Source organism: Berghia stephanieae, chromosome 2 (assembly GCF_034508935.2).
Source record: "Berghia stephanieae isolate SIO BIC M18660-M18661 chromosome 2, UCSD_Bste_1.3, whole genome shotgun sequence".
Taxonomy (NCBI): Eukaryota; Metazoa; Mollusca; class Gastropoda; order Nudibranchia; family Aeolidiidae; genus Berghia; species Berghia stephanieae.
In genome coordinates, this window is record NC_088361.1 from 69697437 (window position 1) to 69714777 (window position 17341).

General features: G+C 34.1%; 2 protein-coding genes across 4 annotated transcripts in view; one reads left to right on the forward strand and one right to left on the reverse strand.

Annotated features, from left to right (window-relative positions):
* The first annotated feature begins 1647 nt into the window (after nt 1-1647).
* On the forward strand, nt 1648-6810 carry LOC144965427 (uncharacterized). Its single transcript, XM_078900765.1, has 5 exons — nt 1648-2138; nt 3033-3173; nt 4104-4209; nt 4838-4975; nt 6157-6810. The coding sequence occupies exons 2-5, from the start codon at nt 3078-3080 to the stop codon at nt 6444-6446; spliced, it is 630 nt and encodes a 209-aa protein (XP_078756891.1). The 5' UTR covers nt 1648-2138; nt 3033-3077; the 3' UTR covers nt 6447-6810.
* Nucleotides 6811-9492: 2682 nt separating this feature from the next.
* The window catches only part of LOC144965429 (partner of bursicon-like), a 40924-nt gene continuing 33075 nt past the window's right edge, over nt 9493-17341 (reverse strand). For all 3 annotated transcript variants that reach the window (XM_078900766.1, XM_078900767.1, XM_078900768.1), the window contains exons 3-4: nt 15467-15622; nt 9493-12187 (exon numbers count right to left, since the gene is read on the reverse strand). In XM_078900766.1, coding sequence (XP_078756892.1) covers nt 12041-12187; nt 15467-15622 — 303 coding nt within the window. In that variant the 3' untranslated portion in view covers nt 9493-12040. The remainder of the gene's footprint in view (nt 12188-15466; nt 15623-17341) is intronic.

Sequence of the window (17341 nt, forward strand, 5' to 3'; positions counted from 1 at the left end):
GCATTGATTGTTTCTCCAGGTTGTAAGGTTTCGAACAGAATAACACCACGACTGTCCCAGAAAACAGTTCCCATTATTTTCTTTGCTGACCGCATGACTTTGAATTTCTTCGCGACAGGTGAGGATGGATGTTTCCATGTCATCGAATCTTGCTTTGTTTCTGGGGTGCAATGGTGGAACCAAGTCTCATCACCGGTGACTATGCTGTCAAGAAAAGTCACATCGTACCCTAGAAAGTCTCCGCTGGCGTTGGCAGTATGCCCGTGAACCCTGCGTGAGCTCTTGCTTCTTCTCAAAAGTTCCCTGCAGATGTCCAATCTTTGTTCTTTATGATTGTCTGTCAATTGCTTAGGAACCCATCTTGCGCTGACTTTTCTGTAGCCAAGTTCATCAAATACAATTCTATGGGCAGAAGTTTCCGAAATTTCAAGACTGCTTGCGATTTCATGAAGTTTCAACCTCTTGTCTTGACGAATAAGCTCATCAACTCGCTTCACATTGTCTTCTGACGTCGCAGTTATCGAACACCCTCTCCCTTCCCTGTCTGTCAAGTCGGAATGGCCGGCTTCAAACAAATTACACCAGTGATAGACTTGTGTACGGCTTATAACATGCTCACCATATACACTCTGAAGTTCTTTATGAATTTCGGTAGGATTCAGACTTTTGGCGTTCAAAAAACGTATGACAGCTCTGATTTCCTCCTTTGACCAAGTTTCAAGGTGGGCCGCCATCTTTAAAATCGTCTAGAAATTCATTGTGCAAAATGATGCACTTCATAATTTCTGGGAATATCCGTAAGGAAATAAGGATATCATGTCGTTTACAGAATTAAAAAATCTTCACTGGTTGCTGAGCAATGCGCATTTTTCGGTTATTTCTGAAAGTATAACGTCAAAATAGTCAATGGGCAATTGAGAAGGGTGGAAACTGTTCGTCTGTGGCCTATACCCTGACCCAGGGTGAAAAAGGCAATCATGATAATGGTCATTGATTCTAATTGCATTTCCTAAAACACTCAATTTTAGTCAATTTGAAAATAATAAACGAGGAGCCGAGAAATTGTTATGATCATATCACATACCAAGCATGCAATCAAATAATAATCAGTAATTGCAAGCAAATACAGGACCCGCCTGTTAAATGCACTTTCGCAGTAGTCATCAAACCTGAGTTCATGACTCAGTGAGATAGTATGTGTGTGAGAGTGTGTGTGTGTGTGTGTGTGAGTGAGTGTGTGTGTGTGTGTGTGTGTGAGAGAGAGAGAGAGAGAGAGAGAGAGTAATTCGCCCCAACAAATAAGACAGGATCTTCAGTCAGGTTCATTGCGCTTGACTTGATCACAAGACAAGAGAGACATTCTACTGCTCAGTCACCAACGTCATAAAAAGCTCACTCATTCTTTTTAATCAAACACGTGATTTCGCCGTTACAGCTTGTGCACTCTCCCCGAGCCCACAAATTCCGACTTATTGGCATCTTATTGATCGGTTATCCAAGCCACATTCATATCAAAAATCAATATAGTCAATTAGAAAATCGATAAGGCTGTTTGCGTTTGTTAAAAGGATAGCGATGTTTTCTTTCATACCCGTGTATAAATTCCCATCGATAGTGTCAGATTTGGTCTATATTTAATATTCATGTAATTATTTATTGCTATAAACCAGCGGTGTGTTGGATATGTGGCCGTTTTCCATTCAAGTATTCTTCATGTTGGGTTTGAGGCTCTAATATACCACTATTGCACATTGCTTGTCTTGGTCCTTCTAACAATTTTCATTCGGAAGAAAAGGGAATAGAATTAATATTTTTGATTAGCTTGTGGTGTGCTCAGCGTTGTGGGTTCATAATATGTATAATATTTAGGATTGGAAATTGCGTACCCTCGACATTGATATACTACTTGAATGAATGTCATACGTTCGTTATATTCTGTAATAAATTCACAAGACATAATTTCGAATAGAGACAAATTATCATTTGTATTTAGAATTTTGTGGGTTCTTAACTAAAACCTATTGCCTGTTTCACGATGCCCGTGTATAATTCCAATCTATTCTTGACGTTTAGCTTATTCTCAGACGACTATATCTCTCGTGTGGAATGTTGTTGGAAGAAACAGAATTGACTAGGAGGTAAGGATTAAAATCCTTGATTTATTTAATTTCCACAATCTTTCAATTTGTAGAGTATTTGATGAATGTAATACGTTTTTGCGTGATTAAAAAAGCATAATGTCATATCTGACAAATTAAGTCCATATACTTTTTGTAGAAATAAAAAGTAGGTAATCATCAATAACTTAATATGTTAGATGTTTTAACTCATCTAATTTACATTTTGATGTTGAAAAGAAACTTGAAATATTGAAATTACAAGAACACTATCTTGATCGTGCGTGTTAGTGTTGCGTCTTTTACAAGACAAAATCATAATAATGATCTGAAAAAGTGTGTCTGAAACAGTACCAGAGAAAGCAAAGAGAAAAATACACCCAAAGTTACGGGGCAGGCTGATTTATTGGGCTGTTTTTCTTCTTGTAATTTTCTGTCTGTCGTGGCTGGCACTGTTCCATACACCCTTTTAAGATGTTTTTCTCACCCTGTGTCTACTTCTAATTTGTCACTTTGATTTTGTAGAAAACCATTAGTTTCTGATTGATACCATAAATGGAATAATTATAAAATCTGATATAATTAATTAATCCACTAATCTTAGATGTGTATTATTTTACATATTTAGTAGAATACATTTTTTGTGCAAAATTCATAACTTCTTTGTCCTTTACAAATGAGTATATATATATATATATATATATATATATATATATATGTATATATATATATATATATATATATATATATATACATATATATATATATATATCATTTTCTCTAACACTGCATTTTTCATTTACTATGGATGTTCTATTACGGATCATTTCCATTTAGATTTGTAGATTAAAGACAGACCATTTTGAATTCGAGTATATCTAATGATGTACACAATTTCCCATTATATCCTTCAAGAATATTCAGGATGATATCGGATTTCGAAAGGAACACAAAATCGTAATGGAACTGTACCAAGTAATATTGTATTACGGCATTTCTCTGCTCTTCATCATTCCAAATGTCAAATGTATCAAGAACGTGACTCAAAACACCACGGTAGGTATTCATTTCCCATTATATTATCCTTTCAGTAATCTCTAACAACAAAAAAGACCCCACACAAGCTAAAATGCCATAAAGACCCACCCCTTAAATAAAAGAGTAATCGTATGATCGGCTTCAGCATCAAATTTATTCCCCCCCCCCCCCCCCAAATAAAATAATAATAATCATTGCCCTTCACCATATTAATAGTTGTTTTTAGGGCCATTTAATGATACAAACGTAAGGGAATAACACTTATCATTGTCATGTTTTGTTGACACTTTGAATTAAACGGTGTCGTTCTCTCATCACGAAACTGAAGAAAAAAATAATTGAAATTTACAGGTCTAGCGTCTTTTTCGTTTGGGGGGGGGGGGGGGGGGGCTAATATTTTTCAGAATGCTTTTCTTGTAATTCCCTACTCATTTGGAACACATTAGCAGCACTTGACTGATACTGCTTTGTACCAAGAACGCTTGCAATGTTTTGCTTTTTTTCTTTGTTTTCTTTTGGGGTTTTTTTTTGTCTCTTCTATAATTTTTTGTTAATACCAGTTACATGGTCATATGAGAATGATACCGTGGCTCTACTTTAAATCTATCTTCAAATCTTCTGATATTTTTATATTACTGACTTTCACAATGATTATATCGGGCGTATTGGAAACATAGAATAAATACGATTAGGCTATATTGAAATTGATCTTAGTAAAGACGTAACATATAACCTAATGGTTTGTGTCCAGACTAATGACTGGCTGCACTACATTTTAACACAAATGAATCACACGAATCTACTTTATGATTACAAGAAATAGATCGTATTGTTGGGACATTGCATCTATGTATAAGTTTAAAATGAACATAAAACAAATGTGCTATCTGAAACTCTTTCTTTTTAATTGCATTGTATTTTATTGTTTATTGTGGTGTTCTGGTACAGGTTGTAGGTGACGACTTGGTGTCTTCAGCCATCGAAGAGGAAGTCCTAGGGCCACTTCGTATCTGGCACATTGTCTTCATTGTCACGTTTTTCCTTCTCATTGCAAGTAAGTGTGTATAAATGAATGGCTCAAATACACAAAACATTTACTAAACAATTGGTCGGATAATAAAATTACTTAGTTTATTTAAAAGGAATTAGTAAAACATTACAGATATGTAGATTATACGTTATATGAATCAATTATAGATAGTGTAGTCAAAGGAATGACTAATTAAATAGAAAAACAGAAATGGTGAATGAAAGAATTGATTGATCAAGTACGGTAAAATAGATCCACGATGTGTAAAAAATAAATGAAAGAAAAGCAAAACGCGTCTATTGAATGAATAAATGAATTATTGAAAGAATATCAAACTGTATCCACTATTTGGGCAATTTATTAGTGTATTCGACGTTAGAATCCCGAATTTAATGAATTTCAAACAGGTAAAACTTATGAGGACATTTTGCAGGTCTGATAAACGAGGGAAATTGTGGGCTTGATTTAACATTGCTTCAATGTATAGTATTTTGCGTTAGTTTGGGAGTAAATCCATCACAACAATAACCCCCTAACAATTTGGGTTATTAGACTTGCAAATAAGTACACTTCGAATAAAACCAGTCGATAATAAAGACATTGCTGGATTGATTTTTAAATTTATTTCTCTTTGCTTTGTTTTCATCACCAGTGGTAGCTGTTTTTTGTTGTGTTGAAATCCGAGTTCCTCGCTCACGTCAGGAGATAGAAGAAAACTACAAGAAAAGAATTTTGAATCAACGATATGTTCGAATGTTAGAGAAAGCTCCGGAACAGTTGATGCGTGCAGGTAAAATAGAATATGTTTGAAATCATATTGTTTGTCACTGGACACTTAGAATGAAAAATATGCCCATTTATAAGAGACATTTAACGATGTCCAATGCACTGTTCGATACTTCATTCATTCTTATTAATTATTCTTGCAGTAGGACAATTTATTTTCATTTCATGCCCTACGACATACCTGGGAGGCGCACTTTATGTACGAATTGTTCAGCGGTATGTGTGTTGGCTCAAGGAGACGGATCCGATGCTAGACTTTTGACAAGATTACCTTTTATCTGATTACAGACACTCGATGAGAATGACATTACACATAGCCATTAGAAGCAAAATCTGGATGGAGGGAGGGCGGGGGGGGGGGGTTAAGAAAATTATGTTGAGGAAGAAGGAAATTTTGAGGGGAGGGCAAAACATAAACTGTCATATATCGGAGAAATATACTAAATCTGCTTAAAGCGTCAACGCAATGCGTAATATTGAGGATTAGGCCTGACGCCTAAAAGGCGTTGTTACATTCATTTTAATTTTCGGAAATAAAAGACCTCTCTCTTATTGAGTTAAGAACCTTTTTCAAGCACTCCGATTTCACCGCAAACAATCACGCTCGTACCTATGACTGGCACCTCATAAGTTGAGTGGCATTCCACAAAGCGAGAATACGAGTATAGATAGTATGCGCTTGTCTATGAAGTTCACAACATTGCCATCCGGAAGTATAACTGGCCAACACAGACAACTGTGTGTAACCATGAACGCTTATAGTCTAGTTAATACAATTTAGTGAGAACTTCTCATAAACGCGGATGGCAAAAAACAAAAACAAAGACCAGAGTGACGTCATCTTCGAACTATCTATAATACTACGAAATTCAATTGATGTGAACAGTTTTTCAATAGATGACCCACTGCGTTTATCTGTTATTGTGTTGGAATGAACTTGTCGAGGAGAATTGAGTTTTGACTTTAAGAAAATAATTAGGTGAATCCGAATTGTTAAAGATTAAGATACGATGGAGACACTTACTTTGACTAAAATTATGTATGTTAAACATAATTTTCAATTTTACGAATGCGGTTAACTCCAAATTGACATCGTTTTCAGACGACAGGTTAAAACACTGACACGATTGGTTAAAAACACTTCCAATCTCATCTATCAATTTAAAAATGTCAATTTTATTTCAGAGTGCCCCAAACCAGAAGTTGCTGTGGTTTCTTCAAAGCAAACAAACAATTCCAAAGGGAAACAGCAGCAGACCACTGCCGCAAAAGGCTGGCAACAGATGACGAGAAACGCCATGTCCAGCAAGACCTCATCTAGACAAGACGATGAGGGGAAATCGGGTGTCCGGGGATTTTCTATGTTAGGCAATTTGACTGGTGGTACTGGACCACAACCACTTGCTATTAATCCGAAGGATATTTTGGCTATCATGGCACAACAGAGGAAAACAAAGACTAACACCGGTGAATAAGAGAATGAGTAAAGATAAGACGCAGAAATAGATTCCCCATCGTTGATTCTGCTATCTTTACCAGAAATAACAAATTGATTTCAAGAGAATTATTGAAAAGAAGAGAAATTTCCATGTGTTTTTAGTGAACTCCTTACGCTGTTTAGAAGAAGTCATATGTTTTAAGTGTTGATCCATGTATGCCTATTTCTCCCAGATATCTAGGATATCTTCATTTGTGGGTACACAACAGTTTTGATGTGCCTGGTAAAAAGTATTTTGCGAAAGACTACATCAGTCTTCTATGGAAAAGGGGCCGCAACCAAAAAACAATTGTTTCTCTTCATTAAATGGTATAGAAGAATAAGAAGAAAAAGAAGAAAAAGAAGAAGAAGAAGAAGAAGAAGAAGAAGAAGAAGAAGAAGAAGAAGAAGAAGAAGAAGAAGAAGAAGAAGAAGAAGAAGAAGAAGAAGGAGACGGAGTAAAATAATAAGATAAAATAAGATAAGATAAAATAATGGGCACCATTACAATAATGATACCTGCATTGGAGAAAATAATAGTACAGAACCGGTGACATACACATTCCCCAATTGATTTCTTATATATCTATATTAAATAATAACATATATTAATATATAAATAACATTACTGAAACCGAGTAATGAGCAACGATCATATCTTTAGATTTATTTATTCTTGATATTGATATCGTGTGTACAACTTTCGAAATAATAGCATTGGCATTACGGACAACATAGTTCATTAAAGCTTTTCAGGATGCTATTAATATGACATGTATTGATCATTATACGTCTAATTCAATCAAAGACATTAATTAATGAAGTATATATTAGATCGACAGTAAGAGCATACTTGAAGTCATTATGTCAATGTATCTAAACCAGCCTCATTGTAAAGTTATTTTATATGATTTTATATATTTCATCCTACTGCATATACTTGCAGGCCTGATATTCCTACGCAAGGAGACTTTTGCTATGACTTGACTTGACTTGACTTAGATGCTTTTCGCGTCTCGACCGAAAGATCGGGTCGCCTTGGCTGTTTCCAGTATTTCCTGTGTGAGGTGTCTCCAATATTGCCGGTCCTCTGCTAGGGTTCTCAGATTTTCAAGGTCCCCTGCCGTTATGAGACTAATGCTTTGTCCAAGTGTTGTGAGGTTTTAGTTTAGGATCACAGGGAGTGTTGTGATCGGTCTTCCTCTGAAAAGGTTCCCGTGTTTTTGGAAGTATCCCGACATGGCTTGGTTAGCTGGTATGTTTTTGTCCCTGCGTAGTATGTGACCGAAAAGTTGCCATCGTTGTTGTAAAATGTCAAGGGAGATTGGTCTTTCTTTTGTGATCTTATAGAGTGATTCATTTGAGATCTTTTTTGGGTATTTGATGTCCAGTACCCTTCTTAGCTGTGTGCGATGGAAGGCATCCAGATGTTCTTCTTCGGATTTTGTCAACGCCCAAGTGCCGCAGTTATACAGAAGTACCGGTTTTACAAGAGCACGGTACAGTTTCAGTTTGGTTTTTCTCTTTATTTTGTCACCTCTAATCCATACATTGGTGAGTTTACTGAGTGCGGCGTTTGATAGCTGTTTTCTTCTTTGTACATCCTCGGTGTCTCCAATTAGTGAGCCTACTTTCTTTGTTCTTTTCCATTCCTCTTTGTTCCTCGATATTGTTGTAAATTCGGTTTTATTGGCATTGACTTGGAGGTTATATTTCATGAGGGTATTTTGTATGATGTCTATATTTGCTGGTGTTGATCCAATAAAATCGACATCATCTGCATAAGCAATTTCTCTAGGGATTGCATTCTCAATATGAGTCGTTGGTTTTGGAATGACTTTTCGAACTTCTTTCAGAGCACATCGGACGTTGTATGGACACATAAATGGTTGGCAGCAAAGGCACTCAAAGAAAACATATCCATAACAATAACCGGAATCGATATGTCCGCAGCCTTTGATACGATCGACAGAGGAAAACTTTTGGAGATATTAACAGACATAGTAGACGAAGACGAGCTCCGAATAATCCGATTTCTCCTCAGCAACACAAAGATACAACCAAGGATATACGGGGCCACAAAACAGACGCGGTTCGAAAGTAACATCGGGACCCCCCAAGGAGATAGTCTGAGCCCGATTCTGTTCACAATATACTTTTGCTATTCGGCTTGTAAATTTGAACACGTTACTTTTAGTAAAATACCTCATAAGGTGGAAGAGCTTAATAAAATTCAGAAGTTAATTTTTAAAATAAATATTGATAAGGCTTTCTTGAAGAAAATAAAATGACTTAAATCAAATGGGAAATTTCATTATAAGATTGAGTAAATAAAATATCAGCAAAATTATATAGAATTTTACATTTTTGAAGAGCCTCTACTACTAATATTATAACAACAACTCAAAAACAAAAACAATTACCACTACTAAGCTGATCATTAGAAATACTTTTAACAGATTATAATCTCAATATTATAAAACATTGTAATAATGTTTAGCAAAGTACCAAATCTAGGAACTTGAAATATTAATAACAAATCCGATTTTAGGTTAGCCATATATCTGTAAAACTTCAAGTAAAATTAGCCACAAAGTAAAATTAGCAATGATTTTATTGATTTTATTGAATGATATGTATATAACCCCATGAACACACTCACACACACACAGACATAGACACACACACACACACACACACACGCATATATATATATATATATATATATATATATATGTATATATATATATATATATATATATATATATATGTATACGTCTGTCTCTGTATAGGCGCTTACGAGCGCATATGGTATAAAGGGGTGCTGTAGAAAATACGCGTTATTATTATTATCATTATTATTATTATTATTATTATTATTATTATTATTATTATTATTATTATTATTATTATTATTATTATTATTATTATTATTATTATTATTAATAATAATAATAATAATAATAATAATTATTATTATTATTATTATTATTATTATTATTATTATTATTATTATTATTATTATTATTATTATTATTATTAGGCCTATTTTTATGATTACTACTATCACTCCCACTACTACAACAACTACTACTACTACTACTACTACTACTACTACTACTACTATTACTACTACTACTATTACTACTATCACTATTACTACTACTACTACTACTACTACTACTACTACTACTACTACTACTACTACTACTACTACTACTACTACTACTACTACCACCACTATTAATGGTTCTACTACTACCACTATTACTACTTCTACAACAACAACAACAAACAACTACTACGACTACAACAACATCAACAACAACTACTACTACTACTACTACTACTCCTACTACTACAACAACAACAACAACTACTACTACTGCTACTACTACTACTACTACTACTACTACTACTACTACTACTACTACTACTACTACAACTACTACTACTACTACAACTACTACCATTACTACTACTGCTACTAATGGGAGATAATCATACAAACTAAAGCCAACTTGCAACAATAAATTATTTGTTTCCCTTTATCACAACGCACTAAATAGGAATTTATTATAATATTATTATAAACAACCCCATTTCATGGTAAATAAGTAACAAAAATAAATCTTAATGCATTGGTAAGCTATTCTTTATTTTGAATTCATTTGAAATACTTTTAATATATTTTTATCTCAATATCATTAGCATTGTAAAAATGTTTAGCAAAATACCAAATCTAGGAACTTGAAATATTATAAACAACAAATCCGATTTTAGGTTAAGCATATGTAAAACTTCAAAAAAAATTAGCCACAAAGTAAAACTAGTAATGGATGACCTGACTTGAATTAAAGACTCTCGCTTTTGATGTTATCGACTTTGTAGCTTCGGCGTTTATCTTATTCTTGCTGTGAAGATTCTCCAATTGTCTCTGTATTGTATTGTGCATTTTCTCTGATGTTTGATAGGTCCCCAGTGATGTTGATATGGTTTCGTCATTAAGTTGTTTTAAATCGCTATCTAGAGTTAGAGGGAATGTTGTTGACTGCCATTATTTATGTTAGGAAACCACCTAACCAAGTGATGAAGACATTGCACAAACAATTGAAAGAGAATCAGCTAATGCGCCCCGCTTTAGGCATCGCGCTATTTTATTTATTTATTTATTATTTTTATTTATTTATTTATTATGTTGTTTATTTTTTTTTGAGACAACAACTTAACCTTTGAGGTTTACGCCTCGGTTATTTTACTATTTTCCATAACTAGACCTTTAACTTTCTTACTGACTATTTTCAGGATTATTGCCGAAATGCATAATTTCTCAACAAAAAAATTGGATTTTATCACAACCTCAAGTTCTTTAGTAAAACAAGCTTTTACAAAACAACATTAAGCTCTTATAGATATAAAAAAGATTTTTCGTTCAATTTTGTCATGTACAAAACAAATCCAAATAAGGAAAAAAATGTGATGATTTTTCTGTAGTTAGTAAGGGGATGGTTAAGACATGGCTTGTAAAGGAAATTATATTTTGTTTCCCGATTGCACAGTTGGTAAAGCACTTGCTTTACATGAAAAGAGACCGAGTTTGATTACAGGTGATGTCGACACTTTTTCTGACCTCCGTCCACCCAGCAGTGATTGGGTAGCTCTGTTATTATATAATACGTACTTTGTGATCGACTAGCGTCCTATAGTAAGGGTCGCAATTAATTTCTATTATCCATTTCACGCTATAGAAACCAGGGTAATCTGCTAATCCATTGGCCTAATGAATCCAAAGAACGACTTTTTATGGACCTTATGTGCAGTTGAAGCACCGAGATTAAAATAATTAAGCAAATATTCTCTATATTAATTGTAAATCAAAGGTAATTGTTATCCTTTAAATTTTCATTTTTTCAAATCGGTGTAAAATTATTCCTAATTCTTAACTAGTACTTTAAAATAATAATGTCCTATAACTAAAACTTATCAGTGTAAATAGAAATAACCTAAAAATACAATTGTTCCATAATTAACAGGAATGGACACAAATATCTCATTCAAAATGATAAATACATGGGAATCGTAGAAAGTCATATGTATATGTATATAAATAATTTATATAATTTCAAACATATAATCTGCACTCTGAATCACAATCACATAAAGCAAAAGATTTTAAAAATTACAACATCATGAGACTCAATAAGTTGTTGCCAAATCGCAACATCAAAATTTAAACAACAATAAATCTTTTGAATTTTTGACGTCCTGTAAAGGAGGTAACAACGAGGGTCAGTCGACACAGGGCTGACAAGAACATCCCGTAATCTCAGTGACTGTAATAGTCTTTTGTACAGGGATTTCATTCCCGTTCAGGGTGCACCTGTCCAATACCACCTCCCGTAAATTATAAATAATTTATATAATTTCAAACATATAATCTGCACTCTGAATCACAATCACATAAAGCAAAAGATTTTAAAAATTACAACATCATGAGACTCAATAAGTTGTTGCCAAATCGCAACATCAAAATTTAAACAACAATAAATCTTTTGAATTTTTGACGTCCTGTAAAGGAGGTAACAACGAGGGTCAGTCGACACAGGGCTGACAAGAACATCCCGTAATCTCAGTGACTGTAATAGTCTTTTGTACAGGGATTTCATTCCCGTTCAGGGTGCACCTGTCCAATACCACCTCCCGTAAATTGCTGCTTGTTTCACGGCAACACCGACAGTTCTGGGAGGCGAAACGGAAATGATGATGATGATGATGATAATAATAATAATAATAATAATAATAATAATAATAATAATAATGATGATGATGATGATGATGATGATGATGATGATGATGATGATGATGATGATGATGATGATGATAATAATAATAATAATAATGATGATGATGATGATGATGATGATGATGATGATGATGATGATGATGATGATGATAATAATAATAATAATAACAATAATGATAATAATAATAATAATAATAATAATAATAATAATAATAATAATAATAATAATAATAATAATAATAATAATGCTGATGACGACAACAACGATGATGATGATGGTGATGATGATGGTAATGATGATGATGATGATGATGATGATGATGATGATGATGATGATGATGATGATGATGATGATGATGATGATGGGGAGGGGGCGGGGAGTAACATTTCAATATATCATGGCTGCTTTTGTCCACTTTTATCGTAAAAAAGGAGTTGTATCGCTGGAGAAACGTTGGAAGCGTTATTGTTGATGTAATGGTTTTGTGCTCCTGTATAAAGACATGGTACCCTGCCTGCCTCATTTGATAAGGAAAGGTCATGATCTTCTGAGAGACAATTGCCCAAGAAGAACATAAAATTGTAGATATTGGTTAAGACTGTTATATTCCTCCATATATAAAAGAAAGCACGAGAAAAAAGAACAAGTCCGTAGCAGCCGGCAAAGTTTGGTTGATTTGGTCAAAATTTTAGTGTACTGGCAACATGTTTTATTTTATGAAAACAGACAAAAGAGAGCTCTTTATAATATATCTGTTGAGCAATATCAGGATGGAAAAAGTCAAAGGACTGTCTATCAGATTTTGGCAAGCATCTCTGTAATGGGATAATGCATCCATGTAAAGACAGACAACCCTATATTTTTCAAGGCCTTCAAACCCAATTCCTCAAACAGACCACGAGATACTGATATTGTTGTCATCCTCCTAGCCAAACATTATAATATCAGTGCAGCAAATCCAGCAGCTAATATTTGCATTAAATTTATACAAGAAGGCCAAAGAAAGTAATTAATCTGAGCAGCATTGTCACAAATCTTGCAAAGACACATGCGAATCCCCTGTATTGTTTCATGCCTTTTGTCAACACATCTGTTTTATCAACAATTTTCTTAATGTTTCATAAAGACACATTGGGCTGAAAAAAGGGCAACAACTCATTAAAATTTTGACATCGACTTAAGATTGTTTAAAAACCGCCCAAAAATATACAAAAAAGTTTGTTGATTTTAGATTGCTATAGTTTTCCTATTACCTTTTGAGTTATATTTTTAGTAACAAAATTCAATGGGCGATAACTCAATTAACCAAGATCCAATTTATTTGCAATTTAGAGAACATGTAATTCTCAGTATGAATTTTTATCTGTTCTCTTTACAAGTTTTAATACATTTATGAAAAGTTTAAGTGATATTCCGAAAATCATCCTTTTTATTTTAGAAAGGAGGACGTAAATAAAGGGCAACAACCTTTTTTTTGAAATGATGTATGATTTTATTTATTTTTTCTTATGTGATATATTTACCTCTTGTTGAAGGTTTTTGGTTATTGCAAGTTATCAAATTCTTTTTACTATGGGAGCTCAGTATTTAAATAATGAAATGATCATAATTTCACTTTCTTCACCGATGAGTGACACCCCGAAAGGTCAGATCCAAGTTTCAATATGAAAAAAATGTTATTTTGTGTCTACTTATTTGGCTTCTAAAGTAAGTTAAGTTTTTCCGCGAATCCGAAATAACAATGGTCACGGAGACCATACTGCAAGTAAGATGCGATATCCTCAATAAATGATGGCTCACCTTCACCCTTTAAAAATAATTTCCGTGCTCTGCACCAAACCGAACTTGTATTGAATTGGGTCACCATAACTTGTTACGGATTTTTAACAATTCAAACGCAGGGAGAAATGCGCAGCAATTTGATGTTGTCTTGACAGTTTGGATTTACCTCTAATTTAGTCATACAATCAAATCGTATTTACTTTTTTTGATATCCTCATACTACATGACTTTAACAACGATTTTTCTGTGCAACTGATAAGGGGGGGGGGGGGGGGAAGAGAGAAAGAGATAATTTATGATACAAGTTTGGGTCTATAGTGTATTTTTCGTGACCTCGAAGAGTGCCCTTTTCAAATTTCGAGCCTTCCCTCCTTAGGGAAAGTCAAAAAGGCCCAAAACTGTATTTGACGAATAAATCAACTTTATCGCTAGGTTACACCATTTCAATTGGATTCAATAGTCTGATGTCACGTCCGCCCAGCAACGAGCAGCTTGGTTCTAACAAAGAAAATCGGTACTTTTTATTCTTCATGCTGGCTAGAACTTTTTCACATGTCATGTGATCAGAATGTATAAAAGTCAAAACATGATCAGATTTATAATGTTTTCCTCCTCTGGAGAAACTTTTATGCTCGTTGGAGAAGTATTTCATAAGGGCGTCCGCCATTGTTCCGATAGTTTAGAACCAGTTACTAAGTTGCTATGCGTTATTACGAGGGAAGTGACGTCACGACTGTTGAAGCCTATTCCTAGTTTTCTCTTTTATGAAAAAATATTTCGTCCTCTTGTGATAAAGAACTTATGACATGAATGCAACTTTGTGTTTTGATTTGTAAATTAAATGAGGCCCTACTCCTAAATCGTATCAATCATTTAACATTCTACTCGCGTCTTGGAAATTTATCGTCAACCCAATCAACATCAGTTTACTAAGTGTTTATTGTATTTTTTGATTTAGATGTGAATCACTATCTCAATGGGGTATTATCGACGTGCACTTATTTGTAGGTCTGGCTACCCAATTTATTGTAATGGAAATCTCCAAAAAAATTGACGCAAAATATTGTTCATTACAACGTTTACGTTTATAAATTAGGCCCATAATTGCTTTCGGATGTCACATCGAGTAATATGTTTAATCGAGTTGGAGGCAGAATTGTGGAATTAAATTTGAAATGGCAATACTGTAAGATTATTTTTTTCTTTTTTTTTTCACAGTTGTTCTGCTTTTACATTTAATTTAATTGGGGTTACTTTTAGAGGGAATGGGGGGGGGGGGGGGGTGAGCACGGGATCGTTATCTAACATTTGAATAAAAACATTTGTTTTGACTACAGTTTTTTTCCACCTTATTTTAGTGATGAAGCGCTCACGGATGCTCTCCGTTTTTATAGAAAAGCCAAGCGCAACCATGGATACATAATTAGCTCACCTTTCTAAATCCCGAATGTAATCGGACACTAGGCGTGACACTGGACTCACAGGTGCCTTCACATTTGTTGAGTGTCACTTCGGAGAAACATCTCACGCTGACTATACTGCCTCCGTGCACTGTCCTCATCACTCTCTCGATCCGAATCAGACTTTGCTGGAAAAAATAAGCAGCAATAACAACAAAGCAATTAGCCAAATATGCATGTCTATCACAAAACACAGACACACACATACACACACACACACACACACACACACATATATATATATATATATATATATATATATATATATATATATATATATATATATATATATATATATATAGTAAAATGCCCGCAATGTCGCGGGGAAAGAACTATTTTATCTGATTCTTGACATATTCATGTATATAGATTCAAGCATAGAGAATGACAGTAACAGTAACGAACAGGTGGGGAAGCCAGGAGTACCGATGTACGTACATCACCTGCGAAAATAAACCTGAAGTAGCAGACGCGAGCAGAGTTGAAAGACGATCCTGGGATCGAGAACTTACCTTTCAGTATAGTACTCTGGTGATCATGTTTTCATTGTTGATTGGTAAAATTGAGAGTTTGCCCATAATTCAAAATAAGTAATATACACTGAATTATACTTACATGAAAGAAAATGGGTGTTTTGACCACTTTAATCCTGAGGTCAAATGAAAATCAGAAGCTGACGCGAACAGTATCAAGTACTCCATCATAATATGTCTACTTTTGGTTTGTTCGGGCTAGAAGCTAGACAGGTACAATTGACAGTTTGCCGATAACGTTTGACTAAATATTTCCCAGGGCAATTATTATTACATCGATGGCATTAAAACGACAGTAATATTAGCAGTAATATTAGTTGATGTTGTTAATCGGTAAAACTTGATTAAAATTTCTGTAAATCCGAATACCTTAATGTAATCAAGTGAATACTATCATTATGAATGCAACGATTTGCTGAAAAAAGCCGATCGGACTGTTCCTAGCAAAAACCCCACTCCTCGCTCAGGAATTTATGTACTTGATGTTTATACTGGACAGATAGAGTTTAGGGCGTGGCCATAAGTTAAACCTGGGCATCATCTACCCGAAACCATCACATTGAAAGCATCAAAGGGGCAATAATAATACTTGATGTCATAAATCGATGAAAACTGTTGAAAACATAGTGTAGACCTGAAATCCTTAAAGTAATTAAGTGAATAAATTATTTCGAATGCAACGATTTGCGTAAAAACGCCAAAATGATCACATTTTACAGTGTTTTTGAGAGTGTTAGTGTCGTCGGTACATTTTTTATGATAATTGTTTGACTCAACGAACTTTCAAACTGATTTTAAATTATAAAACGGAATCAAGTTATCTGTTTATCTATCTGTAAAAACATTTCTAATTTTCAAATCTTTCAGTAGAGTTGTGCGCCGTATGTTTTTTTATTGACTCGAATGGCGCAATGTTGTCCATAAGGCTATACTTTTTAAAGAAAGGATATATATTTGTTAATTATAAATTTGGCAAATTGGATTTTTTAACGCTAAGGCCCCAGAACAACTGGAGCAATCGTCTTAAAATTTTGTTTGCATGGTGTTTACAATTGACATGAAGATGGTTTACGTGTGTTATGACATTGATTAGACATGGTGATGATTTGCATCGAAAAATCAAATATGTTTCGTCAAATCCATCGAGAACAAACGCCGTCACTTTTAGACATAGGTTGTGTGACAACCTTAATGATAGCGAGTATGACAGTGAGATGGGAGTACTTGCATTGATTCGATACCAGTCAGTAGTTCCTCTTATTATTGTGAATACAATCAATTTATACAAATTGATTTGAGCCATTTTCGTTCTTA

Bases quoted from the DNA above. Each gene is read 5' to 3' on its own strand.
- LOC144965427 (XM_078900765.1), top strand. From the start codon at position 3,078: ATGGAACTGTACCAAGTAATATTGTATTACGGCATTTCTCTGCTCTTC. The intron at 3,174-4,103 runs GTAGGTATTCAT...GTTCTGGTACAG, and splicing joins ACGTGACTCAAAACACCACG to GTTGTAGGTGACGACTTGGT. The intron at 4,976-6,156 runs GTAAAATAGAAT...ATTTTATTTCAG, and splicing joins GGAACAGTTGATGCGTGCAG to AGTGCCCCAAACCAGAAGTT.